This window comes from Antedon bifida, chromosome 7, assembly GCF_963402885.1.
Source record: "Antedon bifida chromosome 7, ecAntBifi1.1, whole genome shotgun sequence".
Lineage (NCBI taxonomy): Eukaryota > Metazoa > Echinodermata > Crinoidea > Comatulida > Antedonidae > Antedon > Antedon bifida.
The window spans coordinates 25,742,497-25,768,692 of NC_136232.1; the positions used below are offsets into that span (position 1 = coordinate 25,742,497).

Here is a 26,196-nt window from a genome sequence, read left to right on the forward strand (position 1 = left end):
ATTATTATTATTATTATGATCTATAGCGCATTGAGAGCTTGCTTATATGTGCAATATAAGAATGAACAATTATTATTATCATATGATATTATAATAATAAAATAATGAAACCTTTGAAGCTGAAAGACCGACTGGTGTCCATGAATATCCAAGTGATATAGCTCCCTCTTTTGTTCGTTCTGTTTCATTGTGATCTTTGAGTTCTAGGCCTAACCTTTCACAAACTGTTACTAGGTTATCGTGTATTAAATCGTGGTCTTCCCGCATACAACCACAATTTGTACAAGCATTCCTACAACAAAATAAAAAGCACAATATTATATCATTAATCTTATCATTTATTTTTCTTTTATTTATTTATTTATTTATACTGCCTTATGAAAGAAAAACTATTTGGATTTTTTTAGTTATTAAAAAAATTATAATTTCTAAAGCTTTTTCTAAACTTTATGTCACAAAAAAATGTGATGTGCCCATATATGGACATGATGATGTCATATCACTACGATATTTAAGCATATCACTATAATATTTGGGAACATCACACTTTTTTTGTCAAACTAGTGTGATAGTGTAGACAGAGCTTTATGAATAATGAAAGCAGAGAATTGCTAATATTACTGTACAGGTACTATACACCCACGCAACAACTTACTAGACAATATAGACCTATAGATGGCAGCATACAAGTTTTGTTAATTATCACAAATAACAAATTCTAAGTTTGAAACAAAGTGATAGCAAAAAAAATGGGATAAACGTGGGAGTGAGTTTACAGTATACTAAAAATATGATTCAATATTACACTAATTTATCAGAGGGTTTATCACCAAGGTGGGCCTATCATGAAAGTGGGCTTATCACCAAGGTGGGCTTATCACTAGAGTGGGCTTATCACCAAGGTGGGCTTAATGATCAAAATACTATAGATAATTTTTATTTTGCATTATTATAAATTTAATAATGCTTTATCATAACTATTTACTTTTACTATTTACTATTGTACAGTGATCTGCCGAAATATTCAATTGTGACTCTACGACCACACCCAGTCACAGGACCAGTAACCGTATCATATACAGTACACACCAAGAAGAAACTTTTAAAAACGAGTTTTAAAAAGAAGCTTATTTTCAATTTTAACAACAGTTATCATTCTAAAAAGATATCATTCTATCAAACTTTATGTGACAAAAAAATGTGATGTGTCCATATATGGACATGATTATGTCATGTAGCACTACCATATTTGGGAATATCGCTACCATATTTGGGCACATCACACTTTTTTTGTCAAACTAGTTTGATAGTGTAGACAGAGCTTTACAGAATGTGAAAAAACATAATGTTAGGATAAGTAGCATTATGTTCTAATAAAGATAATAAATCATAAAAAGATAAAACAGTCATAAGAAACAAAACACCAGAGATTCATAAGAACAGGTGGAAGTATTCTTTTCCCCCAAATGTTCCAACTTTGACATTATGAACATTAAACGAAATTAAAGAGAGTTCAACGGATGTATGCTACATCCACAAAAGAAACATACATGTACAAGTATAATACAAGTGCTCTGTTAACCTTTAGAACAACAATACACAATGTGGTAACTGAATCACATGTACAACCTGACTCCTCCAAACTAGTATACCACAAATAACTCTTAAAACCACTTCCAGGAAAATCCTCAGACAAACGAATTTTACATTCAATAAAACAGGTTTATTCTTTAAATATTTAAAAAAAACCTCCCACATAAATTGAATGAAATATTGGTATTTTATTTAAATTTATTATTTTACTTTTCAAGACATTTAAATGTCAATGTCCTACAAAAAAGTTACTTAAATATGGTGATAAAATTCATGAATAGTTTATACAGGAAATAATTACTGTTTAAAAAAAAGCTATTATTAAAATTCAGTAAAAATTTCATTAATATTTAATTATTTGTTAAGGCTAAATTAATAAATAATATCAGGTTGAAATTATGGGGAACGGATGAATCTATCCCGGAACAGTCAATCCTGATTAATTTTATCAATATTATCATTTCTTTAAAGTTGGTAAACATTGAAATTTATTTCTTAAGTAGCATGTTTTTGTTTCTTTAATTGGAATAAAATCGTTCATAAGTAAACACATCAAATTTTCTTACAGTTTTATTTTCTATTCTATAATAATTATTTATTTATCAGGATTAGTAAACATAAAACATATATGCACTTCCTTCTGAATATAGAACTAAGTGCAATGTCCGACATTTAAGATTAAATTGGACATAAATGATGTCATGTTCTATTTCTCAACAATATTCCATTTTCAGATTCTGAATCAGGGACAGGAATAATAGAACAATAGATTTGAGAGGGGTGGGATAAAGGAGGTGTAGGGAAGAGGAGGGGTGAGGGAGAGGAAGGGGTGGGAAAGAGGATAGTTGGAGAGAGGAGGGATGGGAGAGGGAGGACTGAAAATTTAATTATTAAGTGACATGATTACATAACCTGCAATCTTTAATATAATATATTGGAATTAATAACAAATAATTTAATAAGAATATCTGTTTTTAGGATCATATTTTTTATAAAGTGATCAAATTATCACTCGTATAGACACACCTGTGCCGATATAACACTAGAAAAACTGGTATGGTTTTATATTTTGTTGATGATTATTAAAATGAAAGTGGAGGAAACAAGAAAGAGCAATTTAGGAGGAAACCGGAACGACTAGAATACAATGCATTTAATGTTTCATATTCAGTATTCACAATACAAGCCTCAAAAGACGTTGACAATCTCAAATACTATTTTTAGACGAAAATAACAAAATTCCGCATCAACGGCGGTCATCAATCATCGAAACCCCTAGAACTATTCAAATTTTATGTTAATAATAAAAACTATGTTTTACACTGTTAAGCTGCTATTACCTGCTAACTTAGATCCCCATAGGAGAAATAAATCAATGGATGGCAGACGAAAGCCATTGAAATGTTAGAAGCATTAGATCATAGGCTAGCTCAACAATTTCACATTATTATTACACAGCACAACAACCCTATTCACAAAAAGCAATTATTAAAACCAAGGTGAACATAAAAAGTACAATTAAATTTGGGGTTTTTTGTTGACATTTACTCCTTTTAACAAAAAATAATTTCTTATAACAATACAGTCATTCTTTTAACAAGAGAAATATTCTCCTATGAGATGGCCTGGCTGTCCGAGTATTACCTGCATTAATGATGTGCATATGATCGATACTAGATGCGTGTTGTTTCATTTTAATGTCCGTAACATGATATCAAAGTAACATTTAATAATGTTATTATAATTATGCATTAAATTCATGTATAATTACATAATCTATTGTTAGTTTAGCCATTCTGTGTGAAATTGTATTAAAAAAATGTTCAGTTTAAACAATAATAACACCCACATAAAGACAAAGAAACATTAAATTATGTATAGCATGTAACGCAGCATTTGAAAATGTTATTACGCATTAATATTACATTACAGTATTATGTTCTTTCATTACTGTTATATTATCACATGCAAATTTTAATTTAAAATATTACAAAATCGCTAATGGATGACAGTGAAAATGATGGGACAAAATATGTGATATCCATAACATATGAATGTTACTATATACATTAATATCACATCTAATATTTCTAAAATATATACATTATGCAAAATTTAGTTTAAAAAACGATACCGCAACCATTACTACCACCCACTTATTATAATGAAGTGTGATAGACAAAGCATGAGATAAATTATATTCGCACTCGGAGGATAAAAGTAGGCCGCATTCACAGTATACGTACGGTATGAATCATACTTAGCGTGACCTTGCTATGTACCTGGCGCTACGTTTAACGTAACAACAAGCAACGGTGGGGACTGTCCATTGCCGTATGCGGTCTCTGTTAAATGTTAATAAGCTGTATTTTTAGACGTACTATAGTACTTATCTAGATTAAAAGGATCAAATGGTAATTTCTAAAACAGGCTTTCAAAAATTTGGATTAATCATAAAAAATGTTGAAGGTGTAATAAAATATGATAATTATTAGTATTTAATACATTATTCTTGCTTGTTTTTCATTAAAAAAATTTGTATTCATTAATTTCAATTCTCAACCTACTGACGAAAGCCATACATTAGTTAACTAATATAAATATATGCATTTTAAATTTCACAATGCCTTTTCATAAATAAAAAGAAAATATTAGAAGAAAATTTCTAAACATTCTTCATATTCAACCACCAAGGAATCATGGGAAAATTATTCTACTGCAGTTACTGCAGAAATTACTTTAAAATAGGTCTGTACACAAGTTGTGTGAACGCATAAACAAATCATCTTTCTTTGTAGCAAATGTTAATAGTTGAATCAAAGTCAAATTATTACCACAGAGAAAATAATGTTGGTTGAATTTACCAAGAACATGTATTTAAAAAGAATATTTACTGAATATAACTATAGTGGTTCCACCACAAATCTGAATCTAAGACTCTTAAATCTCATTTTTAGGTTTTATGTACTGTGGTTCAATGGGCTTTCAACATCTAAGTATTAACTGTAATTTCAATGGGAATTCACCAGACATAAATAATAAATATGAAACAAATAACTGAAGTCATATACGTCATCTTTTTTTTCATATGCATCCAACAGCGAGTAACTCGCCAATTACAGGATGGATAAACTATTCAATAATGTATTGTGCTTATAAACTAAGTCTCATTTGAGGCTTAAGGAGTGGAGTTGAAAGAGTTGCGAGTTACAACCCTGGTACTAGGTCAGGATTGAACCTCGGACCTTGAGATTGGAAGGCAAGCATGTTAACCACCAAGCTACAACTCCACTACATTATATTCTAGTATGAATTATATCTTTTTAAAGTTTTAAAAAAAAGCATTCTGATATTATGATAATATAAGTATTTATTTTCTCATTTTCTAGTCTAATGCCTTGAAAAAAAAGGCATACGTATAATTATGGAACGTGTTAATGATAATATTATTTTAATTATAATTTTGTATTAGAATGATAAAAAGATGTTTATAGTACATTTCAAACACCTCATTAACAGTTTACAAGATATTATCATAAAGAGATAATCAAACCATATGGCTACCATATCAAGTTGGCAATATATAAAGTTTAATATCAAGCAATACCACTCAATTCTCATATATTTGTACAGTATCATAGGAATATTCTGTGATACAGAATAACATTGTCTTTCACATGTGACACCTGTAGCCTAATTTTAACATAATATAGGTATCACATGTGATACAAAATAACATTGTCTTTCACATGTGACACATGTAGCCTAATTTTAACATAATATAGGCATCACATACGTGACACTGTATTACAGAATTTGCACTGATACAGAGAATCTTGCTGCAATACTAATACTTTAGGTTATTGTTAGTATGTTTACAGTGAAATTAGTTGTGTTACCAAACTTTTACTTTGGAAATTGCTGATTCTATTTTGAGACTTTTTTTTTCTAAGAGCCTAAACATTTATTCAAAGATTGCAAAGTTTTGTTCTAAAACTCCAAACTTTTTTTGAAAGTCCCAAGCAATATTTATCAAATAAATGAGCATTTAAATATCATCGTGTGAAAGAAACATAAAAACTACCCTAGATAATTTTTAAATAATTACTAATTCTTTAAATATACACTGATTTGTTTAAAAAAGATGTTGAAATGAATGTAGACCTACAAAAGAATGAGAAATAACACTACAGTTGCAAAAGAGAAAAACTAAACTAATGATATTGGTCCTTAGCATACATGCCAACATCTGAAGTTAAAAAAATGAGAGGTGGTAACAACGCCCTCTATCTAATTATCGAGACGTAAGGAATGCAGTGTGTGACGTCACAAGTGGTATCGCGTGGTGGCTATGTAAAAATCCTCTGTCCGTTTCAGAAAAGTATGACCTCAGACGGTCGCACAGTGGCTTAAATATCTTAAATTTGCTTGTGTGTAAGACGTTTTGTTATATTTTAATGTAGAAAACGACATCAGCTATCTTTGTAATCCGGGAGAAAATGTGGAAAACCGGGAGCACAATATTGGGCTGGGAGATGAGTTTAAAATACGGGAGTCTCCCGGCCAAAACGGGAGTGTTGGCATGTATGCCATAGTATAGTGCATTATTATCAACAGTTGTTCCATCATCAGCTAACAGGTGTTGGCAAATGATAAACTTGAGTAGCTGCCAAGCGCTCTTACCTCTATGATTTACCATTTGCACTGAACATTAACTTTCTCATATAATCCTTTCACAAAGCAATACACCGTGAGATGAAAATTAGTGAAAATTAACTTGCAGAATGAAGAGATGTTTATGATGCATCAAGAGATGTGTTGTTGAAGGAAGTGTGAAGTAGAATGGAAGGGTTGAGAAAAGTAGATAGAAGAAAGAACTCTTTAAAGCTCTGTCTACACTATCAAACTTTATGTGACAAAAGAATGTAATGTGCCCATATATGGACATGATGATGATGTCATATCACTACCATATTTGGGCATATCACTACCATATTTGGGCACATCACACACATCAAACAGAGCTGTAGATTGCGTTCAAACTAATCACCAGTTTCATTACAGTTCTCAAAGTCCATTCTTATGTAGTCTGTGACTACACACCTGAAACTGCATCAGGGTTCATATTATGGCTATGGCACCTTTTGCTCATTACAACTACACAACTGGTTGTGTTCAAAGGTAATCATCTGCATCCATTCATGATTGATCAGCTGACAATAAAAAATTAACGGGCTTGCAGCTAATTGAAACCTTGCCAATGTTACCATTATCATTCACTTCACATTTCGACATGATAGTGGCTAACTTACTGCAGTAACATATTACTGCAGTAACATACCACAACATTGTAGCCAAGACTATGTAAAGCTCTGTTTACACTAACTAGTTTAACCAAAAAAAAGTGTGATGTGCCCAAATATGGTAGTGATATGCTATAATATGGTAGTGATATGCTATAATATGGTAGTGATATGACATCATCATGTCCATATATGGGCACATCACATTTTTTTGTCGCATAAAGTTTGATAGTGTGGACAGAGCTTAACTCATCTTCGTTTGTTGGTGATTGATCAGCTTGTAATAAAGAATTAAGTGGCTAGCATCTAATTGAAAACTCTTGCCAATGTTACCATTATCATCTACTTCACATGTTCAACAACTTCATCATTGTCAGACTAATCAATACAACACACTCTGCGTCTTTTAATCAACTTATTTCTCAGTAAATAAATTCATAAAATAAACATTTTTCTCACCTCCATTTGTGTAAACTAAATCCTTGACAACGATCGCCACACCTTAAACATGATTGGCCCTTATCGATTTCTTCGTAGCTGAAACGCTAAAGGAAAAACAAATAATAGTTTATTACAATGTTGTAATAACGCTTACCTTTATTCATACTCGACAAATTTGTATATAATGATTATATGATGGATTGTAAATAATGGGAGGGAGTGAAGATATAATGGGAAAGAGTGAAAATATAATGGGAAGGAGTGAAAATATAATGGGGGAGAGTGAAGATATAATGGGAAGGAGTGAAGATATAATGGAAGGGAGTTAAGATATAATGGGAGGGAGTTAAGATATAATGGGAGGGAGTGAAGATATAATGGGAGGGATTGAAAATGGTGTTTTTTTTTCAGAAAAGGTACAAATGAATCTGTGTTACAACATTTTTTCTACGTTTCGTGGTCTTACTGAGGCTGTTGCGGTTTGAACTTTCCAGTGTATTTATACTATATAATAATCATCTTTACCATTAATTGATTATAAAATTAATTATTTTTCAATATATCACTATAGCGATTAAGAATTTCTTCTGTGCCTATAATTTATATTATATAATAACATTGTTGTCATGGATTCCATAAAATATAATATTTTTGGCATAACAATTTAAAAATAACCATTTATTGCTCCCCAATACTTTAATGGTGACGTCACAATACAGATAAAACGGTTCTGATAGTGGTAGTGTAAATAGGTAATTGGTATTTTAATTAGGCTTTTTGACTTTAATTGCTTGTACTTAACATTACATAGGCATACCTATGATACCTTTCACCCTTTGCTTTACTCTGCTATTATATACTAGTAAAGGTATAATGTTCTTATTTCAGAATGTCTTCCCATCTAAATTTGATGATACTGGATGAAATTTAATTTGAGATTTAAAACTTATTTATGGACATTTGATCAATGTTCCATTGTAAACTATGAACAAATATATTTGTTATGACATCATTTAAATGCTTTCATTGAGTAAAATTGAAGAGTATTCCCTAAACTATATAATATAAATAAAACTAGGACTCGTGCCAATCTATCTAACAATTAAAAACCATTTGCAGTGATTGTTTCAAACATTAATTATACATTCATTCCAGACTAGAGGGGCGGAGTACACTATAACATGTGTAATCCTGTAATGCTTTATTTATACCAAAGGTAATCTACTATTGTGTAATTCTTATTTATCAGATGTTCTTAGATCGCAGATTTTGTATTATTCTATAAAAACATATGAAAAGAAAAGAAAACAGAAGTCACACATTTGACATAAAACCACTGCATATGCTGTTCACCCAATTCCCAGTGCTATATTGTCCAGTACCATAGGGGAATTCCATAATACAACATCTCATGTGCATCACATGTGATGCCTGTATCATGGAAGGTTCATAGTTAGGGTCTATGATACAGGTCTTTACCACGGCTTTACCACGTTGAAACACCGGTTCTCGTCAGATCACCGAAGTTAAGCAATGTTGGGCCTGGTTAGAGCTTGGATGGGAGACCATCTGGGAATATCGGGTGCTGTATATGGAGCTGGGGTCCTGTTAGGCGTTTGAAATCAGCACTGCTGACTCTTATGGCAGCCTCTGCATCTAGTATCTGCCTCAGACATATTGGCTTATGCCTTTTCTCTGGTCAAGGTGGGCACTGGACGAGAGAAGCCCTTGATCAATGTTAGGACCAATCAAGGTGCTTTAAACAGTCCTGGCTTTGTTTGTATCAAACCTGTTAGTGGCGGTAATTATCGCTGTTGGTTTCGATTAAATAAAATAAAAATAAAATAAAATGTGAAACACATGAGATGCTGTATCACAGATTTGCCTATAATAATAGACAGATAATCAGGTAGTAAATGGATATCGTATTAAAACAGTTTTAATTTGTTTTTTATTCATTTTTCTACCACACCCCTCCTCTCACAATAAACAATGGCTCAACTTCAAAGTTTTACAGCAATTCAAGTTTCTCCCATCTTCCTTATGGTAATATTGTACAACATGTTTTCTCCTATTCATAATTGTAATCACCATGCCACTTAATATCACTATACAGAAACTCAATTTTATTTTTCATTGGGGAGTTTTATGTGGTTTGATATTGCTGGCTCGTTTAATCTATGTTACATCTGTTGTGTAATCCCATTGGACGATTCATGCTATGAATATTAACAGTATTTGCAGTACAGTACTACCTTCTGTATACAAAAATAAATTAAGTTACGTCAATCAGTAAAAACAGTGCAAAATTCAGTATAAAGGTCATTTTGATGAGGATTAAAACCTATACAATTTTAACGTGATTTATATTTTGGTAGACATTTTTATATCAATTTCTCCCCATTTTGTTGTTGTATTTTCTACAGAAGCATGCTGTTTAAAATCAAAATGTGTGAATCGATATCACAATATAATAATCATATTACATTCTATACTTGAATTACTAATACCATTATTAGTATTACTGCAATCCAATCAAATTAATATTCATAAATTAAATGACCTAGAAGATCAAATACACCAAGTAAACATGTTATGAATGACATTAGTTAAACACTTGTTCTTGGAGCAACTGACAACTGGTAGGCCTAGTGGTGCTGAAATACATTAAATAATATTCTCTATACTATACAGTAGAATCCCTCTATTAAGACAAACAATGGGACACTGCTATATGGGACACCTCTATTCATATGTGACACCCCTATCATGTGACACCCCTATGATGGGATACCTCTATTCATATGTGACATCCCTATCATGTGACACCCCTATGATGGGACACCTCTATTCATATGCGACACCCCTATGATGGGATACCTCTATTCATATGTGACATCCCTATCATGTGACACCTCTACTCGTGGGACACCTCTATTCATGTGACACCCCTATCATGGGACACCTATTCATATGTGACACCTCTATTCATATGACATCCCCATCGTGGGATACCCCTATTCATATGTGACACCCCTATTCATATGTGACACCCCTATCATGTGACACCCCTATCATGTGACACCCCTATCATGTGACACCTCTATTTATGTGACATTACCATCGTGGGTCACCTCTATTCATATGTGACACACCTATCATGTGACACCTCTATTTATGTGACATCTCTACCCTATGATGGGACACCCTATCATGTGACATCCCTATCATGTGACACCCATATCATGGGAAACCTCTATTCAAGTAACATCCCTATCTCTGTACTGAATATAGAATTCAGTACATTTGAAACAACTTGTAACCCTGGTTTGGTCATCTTGAAATAGTAACTACAAATAAAACAAATAGAATTATCTGAATATGATGTATCAAATTACATCTAGCTCCTGTGGTCAATTTATCATTGCAATAAACACATGCTGGCACAAAAAAAGAAGAAAATTGAAAGATGTTGAAGATAATGTAATTGCATGCTCCGTGGAGGTACACAGACCTACATACTCTTATAAGTAAATGCACTGTAAATATTTATATCACACAAATAAAACAGTGACAAATATTTCAACCTGTAAAGCTCTGTCTACACCATCCGACTTTATGTGACAAAAAAATGTGATGTGCCCATGGACATGATGATGCCACCACCATATTTGAGCATACCACTACCATATTTAGGCACATAAAACTAGTTTGATAGTGTAGACAGAGCTTAAAAGCTTTATATTAGCAATTTTGGTTAATACCATATTTGGCACCTTTCGCCAACTCCTTTAAGTTTATTTTTCATTTCAATAGCTCACCTAATACTTTTGCCTGTTGGTCAGATCGTTTATTAATTCTTTGATAGCCACCAAGCACAATAAAAACTATTTTCTTGGTCGGACTGCTTTTAGAAAATATTAGAGAACTTTGATGCTACTAGATCTCGCTCTTCCAGGAGAAAGGGCTATTGTCAGTTTATCCAGGTAAGCTGGCACAAAATGGACAAAGTTTTTCTTTGTAATTGTAATTAACAAGTGCTTAATAAAAAAACTGATAAAGTCACTGACGATGAATTATGTGAAACCTTCAGACGAAGAGTTCCATTGTGGTACAATTATTTTGTAGGATTTTTAATCCAATGACAATGTCATCATAATTACATTAGTACGTACTTAAGATTCAAGGTAGTGACTTTGACCACCATATTGATCATTTGAGAAGTTAATCTGGTATATATTATATCTATATAATAGAACACCTATTAAGGGGACACCTTTGGGACCCAACAACGTATTCCCTTATGTGTGTCCTATGAATAAAGCTCTGTCTACACTATCAAAACTTATGTGACAAAAAAATGTGATGTGCCTATATATGGACATGATGATGTCATATCACTACCATATTTGGGAATATCACTTCCATATTTGATAGTGTAGACAGAGCTTAAGGGTTGATCGTAGTTCTGACACCCTCTCGTTCACAGGAAAGTGTCCTCTAAATAGGGGTTTATTGTAGGGCTAAAACATATATTACCCCTCATTAATTTCACAAAAAAGTGATGGGATGTCCCCTGAATAGGGGTGTCCCAAAGAAGTTGTTCTACTATATAACAAATATCTCGCTCGTTGTGGACAAAGGCTATTGTTGGTTTATCCAGGTAAGCTAGGCACGAAATAGATTAGAATATTATCAATATTCAGTTGTATGTTACAATTATTCTTCTACAAATTGGTCGGTCCAAAGAAAAATTAACAAAAATATTTAGTGGCTAGCTTCCTTTGTAGAATTTACACTAGTGGGATTGGATACCAACAGAGAGAAGATATTGGCTAGAATAGCCTCCCATAGCCTGAGGGTATCTATGTCAGCTGTCTATCAGATTTAGCATAACATTACATTGGCACCCTGTGTGATTATACCACCATTTATATAGAATGAAGACCATTATCTAAACAAGGCTACAGGAGATTTAGCGATCACCTTCATAAAAAAAACACTGTACAATACTTCAATATATTGTTTACAATTAAACAACTTTTTGTTGTGTCATCATTGTATCAAATTCTCAGTACATAGGGACATCATTGGCCGTATTCACCAATCACACTTAAGTGAGATATTTTCCTTAAATATTAAGTATTTCCCTTAAATTTTATTCATTTAGGAGATTTTTCAAAAAGTGTTTCCCTTAGCCTAAATGTGAATGGTGAATATGGCCACAGTGTCTCAAATAAATGAGCATTCTGAATTTTCTCCAGAGGTGCTAAGTAAAACAATATTTTCACCTCACTTATTCAACCTTCGCTCTATGAGCCTTGGTAAAAAAATTCAATATGACCTGACAAAGATAATCTGTTATGATTACGCTTCTACAAGACTAATTAGCAGTGGAACACACAAAGTAATTAGTATGCACATTATCCTAGAAAAGTGTGACTGTAACGCAATATGCTGATACGTTACGTTGACCAAATCATTTGATAAAAAATACCACCTTAGAATCAAAATTGGATATCATCCTAGAAATTTGTGACTGAAATACAAGATACAAAATACAAAATACACACAAAAAACACTATTTTGCTAAAATTAACCTTGTGTTTCTTCTACTCTCTATTTTATTTTAAACATAATTCTGTGTTAAAATCAACTGGATAAATTCAAACAAACAATATTTACAGATCTCTTCCAGTTTGCAACATTTTAATAGTGGCTATATGTTTCAATTTCAGTTCAGTTTAGTTGTTACTCACGCATTTACTTAAATAATATATGTCATAATATACATCCTTTACATATTGGATATTAAGTAAAAACAGCTTAAGTATACATTAAGTTGCTCTAGTACAATACTTATATATATCTTTGAATTTGACATGCTTGATAATTATGTTACACCATTTTGGAAAGGGGTGTTCAATGAAAATTTCTAATTTTCGAGTTATATCTCGCTCTTAGAGGAGAAAGGGCTATTGTCAGTTTATCCAGGTAAGCTTGGCACGAAATAGACCTAAAATTATATAAAGTGATCCCAAATGACACAGTGTGAGATTAAATGTGACTGGAAATATTTAAAACTGTATAAATGGGTAAATATTACCAATGACATTGATGACAATGACAATGGTATTAATATTTTAAAATATAAAAACCAGACAATTAAGAATTTATCAAGCTCATTGTATAATCATTGTCTGAGATTTCAGAAAAATCGAGATGGCATTGACAAAGATCAGACTAATAATATTTTAAAATATAAAAACTTTCATAAAATATTAAAACCATTTATCAACGCATTGATAATTTAAAAGCCATTGTCCAAGGTTTCAGTAAAATCGATTAACAAGAATTTTTAATTTTCGGAAGATGATATTGACAAAGAGGAATAAATTATCCAAAATATATACAAAATCATTAAAATATTAAATTATGTTGTATCCAAGGATTTAGAAAATACTATTAGGAAACACTTTTTATCTATTTTTTAAGCCCTGTCTACACTATCAAACTTCATGTGTCAAAAAAATGTGATGTGCCCATAATATGGACATGATGATGTCATATTTTTCATTTAAAAAAAATGTTTCTTCAAAATTTTAAAATAATGCCACAAATGTATCAAACCATGGAGAAATAAAATCAATGATTAAATTGGAACACAAAGCTGCATCAAAAATCAATGAGAGAAGAGATATGACAATCTATAATAACAATTACAATACAAATAGATAGGAGCAAAGATTTGCATTCATCTTCAGTATTTTGATTATTACAGTAAAATTGTAAAAGCCTAAACTACAGAAACCATTGTGAAAAGTGTAGCATATTAGTCGCTACTGAAGTCAGGCTCATTAATAATCCGAATGCTATTAGCGATTGTACGAGGTTGCGATCATTTTGAGGCGAATTATCAATCTAGATACTGAATATCATTAACTGCCTTTCACGCTAATATACAGGTGTGCTCTGCAGGTCAACTCAACATTTTAGTATGTTTCATATATTGTTTCGATTCTGCCATACGTACAGCAGTACTACTATTAATTAACGATTTGATACATTATTGTTTTAATTAAAGTTGATTATTAAACCAAAAATAAAAACACCTTTTAAAAATAAAAAATATACACAACACAATTCTTCAATTCAAATAAGTATTACAGTCTGGGTAGACAATGTTATCAGATTTTTCAGCATAATAAACCTTATCTATATACCAAAAAAATATATATACATATTTTCAATACTGCACAGTCAAAAAAGTAGGGTCACAAATTTGACAATGGGTGGTAGATCAGATTGAATTATCACAAGAGCGACTATGATAATAATTACTGCAGTAAGCATGTCATAATTTCTGCAGTAATTAAATGTTAGTAGTTGTAGCTAGTCTTAATTTTACTATCAGTAAAATACAACACACTGGATACGGTCTGATTGGACAGAAACACACACAATCGGCATTAAGCCTTGCTGACCTTTGGAATTCATAGACAATATAAAACGGTACAATGATACAAATCAATTTGAGAGAATAAGCAACGATACCAAAGTTCAAATTGTCTACAAAATGTAGGTTTATAGCAGGTATAGACTTTGATGAATGTTATGCAACCTAGTTGAAAGTGACAAAGCCTATTGCAACATTAATAAACATTGTAAAGTTTAATCAAATCTGAACATAACAAATACACATGGAATGTACCATTATCTGATGGGGGTGTTTTATAAAATGTTATATTCAAGAGAATAGGCCAATGTCGTTTTATCCAGGTAACTAGGCACAAATTTTAAAATTGTTTAGAAATGATAAAGATGAGGAAATCTGTGAGAATGAGAAAAAGCTGTCCCAATAGTAGAATAACATGCAAAATATATTTCAGGGGAGAAGACAAGAAAATAAATAAAACATCTTTTTAAATTTTTATGTAGTTACTATTTTAACAAATTCATTATCTAAAGCTCTGTCTACACTATCAAACTTTATGTGATGTGATGATGTCATATCACTACCATATTTGGGCACATCAAACTTTTTTTGTCAAACTAGTTATATAGTGTAGACAGAGCTTTAAGGTTGATTAATATTATATTAACTATCATATTCAATTTATTAAATACTATTAAAGTTATTGATTGAAATTCAATGCAACAACTTTGTGTAAACAAAAGTTATGGATTGATATTAAATCCTTAATGTTTACAGTAAATTATGTTTTAGATTGATATTGAAGGTGTCAAAAAGTTATGACTTTACATGTATGGGTTGAAATGATATTGTCCCATTAAAAATATACATGCCATTTAAAAAATAAATATAACTAATTATTATTATATTATCAAGCATGGAACTCCGTTTTCATCAATTTCATTCACAAATGTGAGCATGACTCTTTTAAACTTTCAATCATTAAATTTAATTATAGGGAGATAATCAACAGCAATGATTTAAAGGTCAAATAGAAGTAGAACACGTTTACTGTTCCTTTAATCATCTCGTATTATCAGCTGTAGAAGCAAATTGATGAAATTTAAACCTACACATTAGTACGTCCTAGATAATATCAAAATCATTTTTTATCTTCCAATGGTGGTGATAATGGCAATGTGTAACTTATGTATTTACGCCAATCTTCCATGGCATGAAAAAAAAAAAGAACTATGGCAAATTATGTGAATACACACCTTTTGTACACCATTCTTTCACTAAACTCTATAAACCAGGCTTGGATGGAGGAGATTCAGATTCACATTCAGATTCGATTTATTAATTCATTTATACATAGTACAATGATACCGTAATTGTTTTCTTGGCAGAAAAACACAAGCAAAACAATACACACATAATATAGGAGGCATATAATGTTAGTGATATCATGAAATAAATTAAATCTAAATCTTTATAGGATGAACCCATTTTTTAAATGTGAAAGTGCAAGCATAATAATATTAATAGTCTGTCAAAAATAGATATCCTAAAGTAATTTTAGCTATCAATGGGGCGACCCAAACACTACCTCTGGAATTCACTGCTCAACAAAATGAAATGTATATCAAAGATAGTTAAATGCAATAAAAGGGAAATAAAAAATAATAATAATAAATTCAGTGTTTGGCAAATTTATACTAATTTGAATATTCATGTACTTGAATTAAATTACTGCTAACTCTATCAAAGGACTGACTGCCAGACTGACATATCAATTTGTAAGTAGCCTCGTCTTTGTACCTACATCTGTACATCAATTGTAGCCATTAACATGGAATTACAAGAAATGATTGATTATTTTAGTGATTTTATGATTTGCCGTAGTCGAGTAATGTTCAAGCTACGCATAATGCTCACATACTCACTGTAATGTATACAACATTACTTGCTCCCGGGTAACACCGTCCAATCAATTCATTGTTCGGTGAAAGAATAATTATCGAGCGAAACTCATTGAAACAGATATGTGGAGAAACATTGGGAAACTAGTGCATAATAGCGAGCGGCTGTTTCTTCCAAGTTAATCCTCTGACAGGAGTGGATGATGGAATAATTAGGCAATGATGCATATCATAATATGGAAAGGCTCATTAAAGCATAGATCACTCCAGCATGTGTGCTTCTTTTGTCTGATGCCTCGGCTCATAATTTGACTCTTGTAAATGTGTGAAAAGTTAGCACATCATGCATATTGCATTCTGATTACTACTACGACTACTTAAAAGTATTACAGCAACACGGTGGTACAAATAATGTATGTATGTTTATGAGTTGGATGGTGAGAATATTCCATGAGCTAAATGGAAATAATATATCATGAGTTAAATGGGTAGAATATGTCATGAGTTGAATGGGAAGAATATGTCATGAGTTGAATGGGAAGAATATTGCACTAGTTGAAATGCTGACTGATTCTATTTAACAAGGCTGAGTTGAGTTAAATAGGAATAGTGCGATCCTTGCACTGGCTTCCGATGTCTCATAGATGTCAATTCAAAATAGCGTGTCTTGTATGGCGTTCGCTTAAAGGTTCCGCTCCAAGTTACCTGAGAGATATTCTTACTGTGCGGAATGTTTCTCGCAGTACTCGTTCAAGCACCAGCAATTATAACCTGACAATCCCACGAACTAAACGAAAGACATTTGCTGACCGTTCGTTCGCCGTAGCAGGACCCAAAATTTGGAACAGTTTACCAAGTCACATTAAACACTTAGACGACTATAATCAGTTTAAAAAACATTTAAAAGCACTATATTTCAAACAATGTTACGATACTAATTGATGTGAAGCACCGCTGATTATAATTAAATGTTGTATAAATGTGCGCTATACAAGTAATAATAATAATAATAATAATAATAGTGTTGGCACGTCTGTATGGTGTGCTATGCTGGCATTTATCCGATTCCATCATCTATAAGTGCAGATCCCCAAAAAAAAACAATCTATGAGAGCCGCTTATTCTGGATAAACCAATGTCACTTTAAAGAGAGGATACATTTTATACAAAGAGAAGAAATCCAGTTGAATCACCCCTATCAGATAATGGAACCAACCACACTATCTCTATATAGTGTGGGACCATTCTAACATACTTTCCTCATAGAGATCTGTATTTCTGCCAAATTATAATAAAAGCCAGCACACCATACCTCTGACTTGCTTAACTTTCAGGTTATATTACAGACTATAAATGTATTGGAAAAAAAAATAACAATGCTTTAGTTATGAAAGCAAGAGTAATTAGTAGAATATGAGCATTGGATTCATCATCCCATTTTGCAAATTAAAAGAAAGTCATAATATAATTAAACAGTAAATTGGTTTTAATTATTTCTTTATTAATTGGTAATTCAATTATATGGATTGATTCATGCATATTGGATTAGATTCAATGTTTATTATAAGTAGAACCACTCGTTTGAGAGTCAATACTGTATGTGTCCACACTATGGCCAACCTCTATTTAGGGGACACCTAGAGGCCAATTTACCAGGTGCCAAATTATTAATAATTCTACTGTTTAACTATTGTGTAATTATCAGAATATTCATATTATGTGGGTTTAAACCAGATTTATATTTTATCAATATCATTTTTTTTCAGTCGCATATACACTCACAAGTTATTACTGTGCCAATAAATTCTAAGAAAACATTCAATGGATTTATTTTTAAATCATACAATATCCAATCAGCTAATTATGTAGTTGACATTTTCTTCTTTGTTGAATGAATGTCATGGATCAAACTCAATTCAGGAGCAAAACAGTAATTGTGCTATGGGCAGTAGGTTGAATATGAACAGGTCTTTAGTTATATCTCATTCATTGATTCAAAGTATGTTTTAGCACATGGCCTATTTGACCTACTGCATCCATGCTGTGTTCAAGTTCACATACCAATTGTTTTATCTGTCAAAACATGACACAATTAGGCACATCAACAATGACTTATATCCCTTTAATATTATTTTATCTTATAAAATGTTTAGCACTGGCTGCAACAATCTTGGTTCGGGTGATTTTTTTCATTCTCACCGATTTCCTGATATTAAACATTTAAAAATCAAATTAATTTCCAGTATATTTTTGGAGTTTTCTATATATGAATTTATTATATATTTTATTTAATATACTGTATAATGTATCAAATTATTGATGAAAATTTTATTTTTTTATTTCATAAGCATCGAGTAACTAGCCAATTACAGGATGGATACATTTTTATTTTATAATTTTTTCGTGTTTCTAAACTAAGTCTCATTTAAGGCTTAAGGAGTGGAGTTGGAAGATTCATGAGTTACAACCCTAGCACTAGGTCAGGATTGAACCCCGGACCTTGGGATTGGAAGGCAAGCACGTTAACCACCAAGCAACAGCACCACTATAAAATGATTAAATTACATTGTATGCTGTACTTAACCTAATATAATTAATACTTTATACCATAAATATTTTACAATAAGCTAATATTTCATTCATAACAAGATTTGACTTGCTTGATGACGTTAGTTGGAGAAACTAGACACTTATATGACACATAAGTTATCATATTATTAAGCTTCTCTTTCATTGATGAGGGAAAATTCTTTAACCGTTGTTGATATAGGCCTACCATGGTTCTATGGTCCTGTTTGCATAACTCCATTTTCTTGAAAGCAGAAACAGGACAATTTTGTAATAACCGGTTAAAAGACAGCACAAATTAACCGGTTAAAAACACCCATTCAATTCTGTGTTAGAACGCCATTTAACCGGTTATCGCTTAGCAATTTTTAGCTGCAACACGAAATAATGGTTATTTGATTAACCGCCAGGGTTAATTCTAACAATTTTTGTCAAGGACCACCCACTGATTTAAGCAAAAATTGAGCAGAAATGCAGTCAATAAAAAAATTACATTTTTAAAATAATCAGTTTATTCGGTGCTATGCAGCAGAAACAGACCCTATTTGGCACTAATTAACAGGTCTTGCTATCACTGTATCAGCCAAAAAACTAAAAAAAAAAAAAAATTATATCCCTTTCATCTTAATTCTTTATCCTTTGAAACGGATATAGATAAATATGGAACATAAGCGAGAGATAAAAATATGTAAATAGTAAATGTCTGCAAACTGGGTACATAGTTCACTGTTTAATGTCTATTGTAGGATGATAGGTACTGTAAGATAGTATTGTTAATATTAATATAAATCAATATTATATTCAACAGGGGTGGTTACTAGTTGATGATTGTGTTGAGATAGCTTGGGGTTCAGTATTGCACCATGTTTGTAAACAAACATATGAGCTAGTAAAACCATAGGGTAAATTTATTAAAGATATATTGTCCCCCTAAAAAATAATTTTTTTAATTTTTTTTGTTGAATATGCCATTTTAATATCATATAATAGTTATTAACTATGACCAAAAACTTGATCCAAAAAACAATGTTTTCCACCAAAAAAATGTAATCTAAAGCAAAATATACCTAAATTGTCTGGAAGACAATGGTTTTTGGTTGAAATTAACCATTTCTTTTGTCTTTTATAAGTGAAATAATTATTTTTTATGATTTTTTTTCTACAGAAGTGAATAACTTTATTAAAACTGTGAAATTGCCTATTCAAAATCTGATTGTATTAATCTTTATTTTTTCATGCTTTGGGGGACAATACATCTTTAATCACATTCATGTTATGTTTTATCCTTTCATACTGAAAAGGTAAAACAACTACATTACTTATATGGCTATGTATAGTTCCATGCCTGATTGCACTTAAAATGTAATAAGTTTTGTGTTTGAATTTAGCCTTAATTAAAGATGTATTGTTCCCCAAAAACATTAAAAATAAAGGTTACTAAAATCAGACAACAACTATTAGGTGACAATAAAATGGCATATTATTCGACAACATTTGTAAGATTTATTTTTTCAGGGAGACAATACATCTTTAAAAGAAGGGGGTGGGATTAATTAATTGTAATATGACTAGGGTACAAGTACATCTAGAAAGGACCAGTTTTATAAACTTCAGTAATGACATTCAAGACTATTATCCAAATCTACACAATCAAACAAAGTTTGACAAAAAAAGTGTGATCTGACGAAATATGGCAGTGATGTGACCAAATATGGTAGTGATATGACATCATATGTCCATATATGGGCACATCATCATTTTTTTGTCACATAAGGTTTGATAGTGTAGACAAGGCTTTAGTCTCTATATTCCCAAACCATGATTGAGTAACATTAAATGAGTTTTTAAAACGCATTATAAAGACACATTAATCCAGAGTGCTTTACACTATTCATGTACAGCAAATACCAATAGATTAACCTTGCAGGCCCTTTGCATCACACCTAGAAGGTAAACAGTATATCATTCACTCCTAAAAAGTAAATAATGGTCAGTTTTAAGCCGCACAAGGCTAACTCTAAAGAGTATATTTTCACCTATGAATTAGGTGGAATTTTTTAAAATTATAGTATTTACAGTTTTTTTAATTTTGGTCTTCTTTTTCACATGGTAATTTCATTTTTGGTTTTGACAATTTCAATTGCAGGACTAATTTAATACAAAATGGTAGCTTGGGACGACGTGAGAGATTAAGGTTGTAAGGGCTCAAATCAGGTTCATTTGTGGAGTCACAGGCTGGGTGACTAATACAATATTGTTATTGTGCAGGTGGAGGATTTTGTGGTATTAATACTCTGTGGTTAAGTGGCTTACTTAAGTTGTGGCTTTGTGTTGATTAGGTCATTTAGTATTCTAGATTGCATTTAATTCCTTTCAAAATTTCTGGGGTTTTTTTGCAGATGTTTATTCTATTATCAGACGACAACATGTGAAAATATTTTATAAAGGTGCAAATATTGTATGTCATAAATGTTTTATTCAAATATAGTTACAGTAAATAAATCACGTGTTATTTGTAGAAATAATTAATATTTTTAGCGAATTGACAGTACATTGATAAACCAAAGATTATAATTAATGTAAGTATGTACTTACTCGTTTAGCTGGTTTTCCCCCTTCACGACGAAATTTAGCTTGAATTTTACCGCCGTCAGCCATACTAACTATGGTCGTTGACTTCTTGATGGAATGATGATGAGCCGTGTTACAAAAACGATAAACTGCGGGAGATGATATTCATGCAGAAATACCTCACAGAATCAAATTCTGGGCTAGCATATTTCCATAGTTTTAAAATGTTTATAAAACGGATGGAATCGACAAGAATCGATGATTTTCTAACAGGTTTCACCTGTAAGATGTTCTGTCTGATGAAAAATATAAAATTCCTCCTCACTTCGTTGTCTGCTAATGCATGAACTTTTCTCAAGGATATGCCAGCACCACGCTTGACCGAACTCTCCGCCTCGTGTGCGAACTGAGCATGTACTTCCCAGTAAAGTATTATTGGTCTGTAGGGCGCCACCTATTTATAAGAAAAGTTTTGCAGGAGGAAAGAATTGGAGTGTGTTCAAAAGTTCGAGAGAGCTGCTGATCTGAGTCGCGCTGCGTCGTCATGGCTATAAGAAGGAAGTACGTAAACGGATGTGCGTGTGTAAGGAATGCGCGCAAAACGGATGTAGGTTCACGCGCGTATTGGTATGGATACCGTCGCTTAACAACATATGCGTGTTTACTTATTTTGTTCTTAAGTAAATAAAAAATGCTGAAATACCGACACCTTTATAATAATTGTTATTTCTAGCTCGCAATCATGCCTTTTCGATCACTTTTTACTTCACCTCCAAAAAAGCAATACAAGGAAAGGAAAGAAGGACAAGAAAGAAAATGCAACCGTAAAAAATTCGACCCAAATCTTTTGAAACAACTAAGTGATAGGCCCAACCCATTTGGTTTACTGAAAGCAGACGGAAGGACTCCGACATTCTTAAAGCCGCCTTCTTTGCCATACAGTAAGAATTTTGGTAGCTTTGACATCACGTGGTGTGTCGCTAAAGACAGACAACGTGTCGTTTTGGTGCAGTATGCTGATAGAAGTTTTATCAACGGTCATCAGATTATTTTGTCGCCAGATGGAAAAATTATGGACTCCCGAGGTCAATGGGACGTCAAAATGCAGGATTACTATGACAGAGCACTTAAGATTAAAGAAAATCGCGACAGACAAGAAAATACAGGAGAGCAAATGGAAAGTATTTCTGTGTCAAACGAATTGATGTCTAAAGACGTGGATGAGCAAAACCCCATCCTTCAGGAATCGTCAAAGTTACTACGAAGCTTAACCGGAAAACACAGGTAAAATGGTTGGAACAACACTTATGAGCCTAGAGTAGGCCGTTGCTAGGCCTAGCCTAGGCTAGTAATAGAATATCGATATTTTACTTCATGGTCTTTTAATGTGTGTAGCGCCGCCATACTATAATACAGTACCACAGAGTCATCTCCAAAGATGCTTATTATTCAATTCAACACTGTATTAAATATCATTGTACTAACAAAGTTAATAATCATTTTGTTATAAAAGTCGCTAGGCCTAATATTATTATTTTTTTAAACGTAGAAAGCCTGAAAAACTGCACTTCGATAAGCAGTTATCGGATTTAGAAAGTTTGTTTGGAAAGATCGTAACCAGATGTTGTAATCTCGGCCTAGAAAGTATCGTATCAGAGATATTGGATACAGTGTCATGTAAAGAGGACGCTCTACGAATGGAATTAGCTGATCGCTCTGACATCGCAGATAGCGCCACCATAGAGTGTGACCAGAAGAAAGTTGCAATTGTACTTGAAAGGATGATTGATCAGTTTAAGTCAATGGTGGAATTAAGTTCAGCATTTCAATGGCAGAATGGTGGAATCGCCAATAACGAAGACGAGTGTTTGTCTGCAGATGTATCCATCACTGACAGCTCATGGTCGATCACAGATGACATTAAACAGTTAGGCTTAAGTCGATCAATCTTAAGTTTAAGGCAAGTGTCTGAGAAATCTTTTGAAGGCATTAAGTATCAGACCCAATCTCTCCAGCAAAATCGTACCTTGCTGGTGACGTCTTATGACAACTTGGACGACTGTTATGACAATCAGAAGAACGATACGCGCACGATCTGCACACAGACGACGTCTGATGAAATATTCTCGATAGACAAACTCAGTACTAATAGCCGATCTTCACCAACTCCGACGATTGAATCATTACAAATGGAAAATAAATACTATAATGATGGTGATAACCCTGACCAACATTGTATTCAAACTAAGAACCAAGTTCTTCAAAACGAAATCCTAAGACTACGAGCGGTAAATAAAGAGTTATCCGCTAATGTATGTCGACTGACAGAAGACAATTTAAAATTTACGGGCGAAGTTGGCAAATTGAGAAGAGAAAACGAAGATTTAAACAAATGTCTTCGTAATTCATCAGACTCGAAATCTCAATGGAATCAAAATATGAGAGATCTTGAAAGAGAAATCGTAGAAATGGAAACGAAATCATCAGTCACTGGAAAACAAAATGTACTGTTATCAGCTCAACTTGAAGAATCAAATAACGAGTGTGTTTGTGTGAAAACTAAACTGCGAACGATGGAGCGGGAGACGAACGATCAGCTGAAGTACACAGCAAAGCTTGAAAGTGAAGCCAACATGTTACGTAAAGAAAATGAACGGTTGCAGATGACAATACTCGAGTTGCAATCAAAACTATCGTCTACAATGACTGAAAACACTCACAACTTGGTGGAATTAGGTAGTTTGAGAAAAGACAACAACGACAGACAGATTGAGTTGTTACAACTTAAAACGAAACTGCAAAAACTGGAAGATGCAAATGTAGCTTGCTACGAACAGAAATGCATCTTAGAATCTGAACTTGAACGTATTAAATTAAGTCATGATGCTGCCACCAACGAAGCTGAACAATTGAAGACACGAACAGAAAATCTAGAAAGTGCAAACAGATCGTTGCTCGCAGAAAAAACAGAATCACAGAAACGTCTTGAGATTATGGAACAGCGATGCTTGGAAAATGAAAATGATTTAAGCGAAGAGAAAATAAAAACTAAAGCTTTAACGAGTGAATATGACCAGTTAGAATCGAGTGTGCGATTACTAAGAGGGGATAATGAAAACCTGAAAACATCAGTGAATGAGTTGAACGAAATAAACGAAAAGTTGAGATCAAAGTTGCTTAAGTTTGAGAAGGGAAGTACTGAGTTGGAGTGTAAGTTCAGTCGATTGGTGGAAGCTAAAGGCGACTTGCAGAACGTCATCAGGCAACTTAGTCATGTTAATCTAAACATTGAACAACGGTTCAAAAGGATGGACTCTGAGTACTCTGACATGGAGTGTAGACTGCACAACATGGACAAGCTGACTACAGAGTATGGCCACATCGACTGGGGAGACCAGCTGGGGTGCAACGTCACTCCCACGCAAGAGGCCATTTCACCACGTCAGTAAATCATTATCATCAAGTCAATAGCTCATTATCATCAAGTCAATAAATCATTATCATCATAAAGAATTAGCCATTTTATAATTAAGAAAAAAGAACACAAAACATAGTTTCTCCTACTTGACGTTGTAGGCTTTTTATTTTAACTGTACAGTATTCAATACAACATAGATAGTGTACAATTTAATTACGGTTTTCTACTTCTTCCTACTATCAATCAATAAATCACAGTAATTTTTATTATGCTCTTTTATTCGAATCTATTTCACTTTTGTATTGAATTGAAACTTGAAAACATGACGTCATCGTAAAGCTGTGTTCACACGATGCCAAATAGAATGTCACAGTAGACTTGACATGATCGTAAAGCTGTGTTCACACGATGCCAAATGGAATGTCACAGTAGACTTGACATGATCGTAAAGCTGTATTCACACGATGCCAAATGGAATGTCACAGTAGACTTGACATGCCTTCAGCACAGATATTTCGTTTCACTTTTTGTTTCCTCTGTCCTTTCAAACATAGAGATGATCTTTATGTCTCCAACAATGGAGAAATAGGTTAGACCTACTACATGTTGCAAACAAAATAGGAATTTAACGAGTCTGACTTTGTCACGTTACGCAGCAACAACTAACTCAATTCTCCTGATTGTTGTGATATTAATTTATGATTAAACGATGCAAAATTCTGTATCCATGGAGAATAATAACAGTTTTTATCATTACCATATTTTCATTAACAATATTAAATTCAGGATTATAGCATATGATGATTATGTAGACATATTGAACCCATACGACATGTATTCTTACTTGGTATAGAGGCTTATCTATATAAAGATACTTTTTCGTAAATGATACTTTTTCGTATTTGACGTTATTAGAAATTCAGTTTCGATTTGTCACTATCATGATTCCACCCATTGAATTTCTTT

General features: G+C 32.5%; 2 protein-coding genes and 1 pseudogene across 3 annotated transcripts in view; 2 read left to right on the forward strand and 1 right to left on the reverse strand.

Moving 5' to 3' along the window:
- LOC144847434 (prickle planar cell polarity protein 3-B-like) overlaps positions 1-22,198 on the reverse strand; it is a 40,252-nt gene extending 18,054 nt beyond the window's left edge. For both annotated transcript variants that reach the window (XR_013613743.1, XM_078703798.1), the window contains exons 1-3: positions 21,837-22,198; positions 7,356-7,441; positions 112-292 (exon numbers count right to left, since the gene is read on the reverse strand). Coding sequence is in view for 1 of the 2 variants with exons in the window: in XM_078703798.1 (XP_078559924.1) it covers positions 112-292; positions 7,356-7,441; positions 21,837-21,899 (330 nt within the window). In the remaining variant the exon portion in view is untranslated. The remainder of the gene's footprint in view (positions 1-111; positions 293-7,355; positions 7,442-21,836) is intronic.
- LOC144849278 (5S ribosomal RNA) lies at positions 8,814-8,931 on the forward strand (annotated as a pseudogene).
- Positions 22,199-22,554: 356 nt separating the features above from the next.
- Positions 22,555-25,509, forward strand: LOC144847776 (uncharacterized). The gene is made up of 2 exons (XM_078704291.1): positions 22,555-23,096; positions 23,362-25,509. Exons 1-2 carry the CDS (start codon positions 22,555-22,557, stop codon positions 25,259-25,261), a joined length of 2,442 nt encoding a protein of 813 aa, XP_078560417.1. The 3' UTR covers positions 25,262-25,509.
- Positions 25,510-26,196: the final 687 nt, after the last annotated feature.

What these genes read in the sequence shown, in the direction of transcription:
- LOC144847776 (XM_078704291.1), top strand. Translation starts at nt 22,555, where the DNA reads ATGCCTTTTCGATCACTTTTTACTTCACCTCCAAAAAAGCAATACAAG. An exon ending in AGCTTAACCGGAAAACACAG is followed by an intron (nt 23,097 to 23,361) that starts GTAAAATGGTTG and finishes TTTTAAACGTAG; the next exon opens with AAAGCCTGAAAAACTGCACT.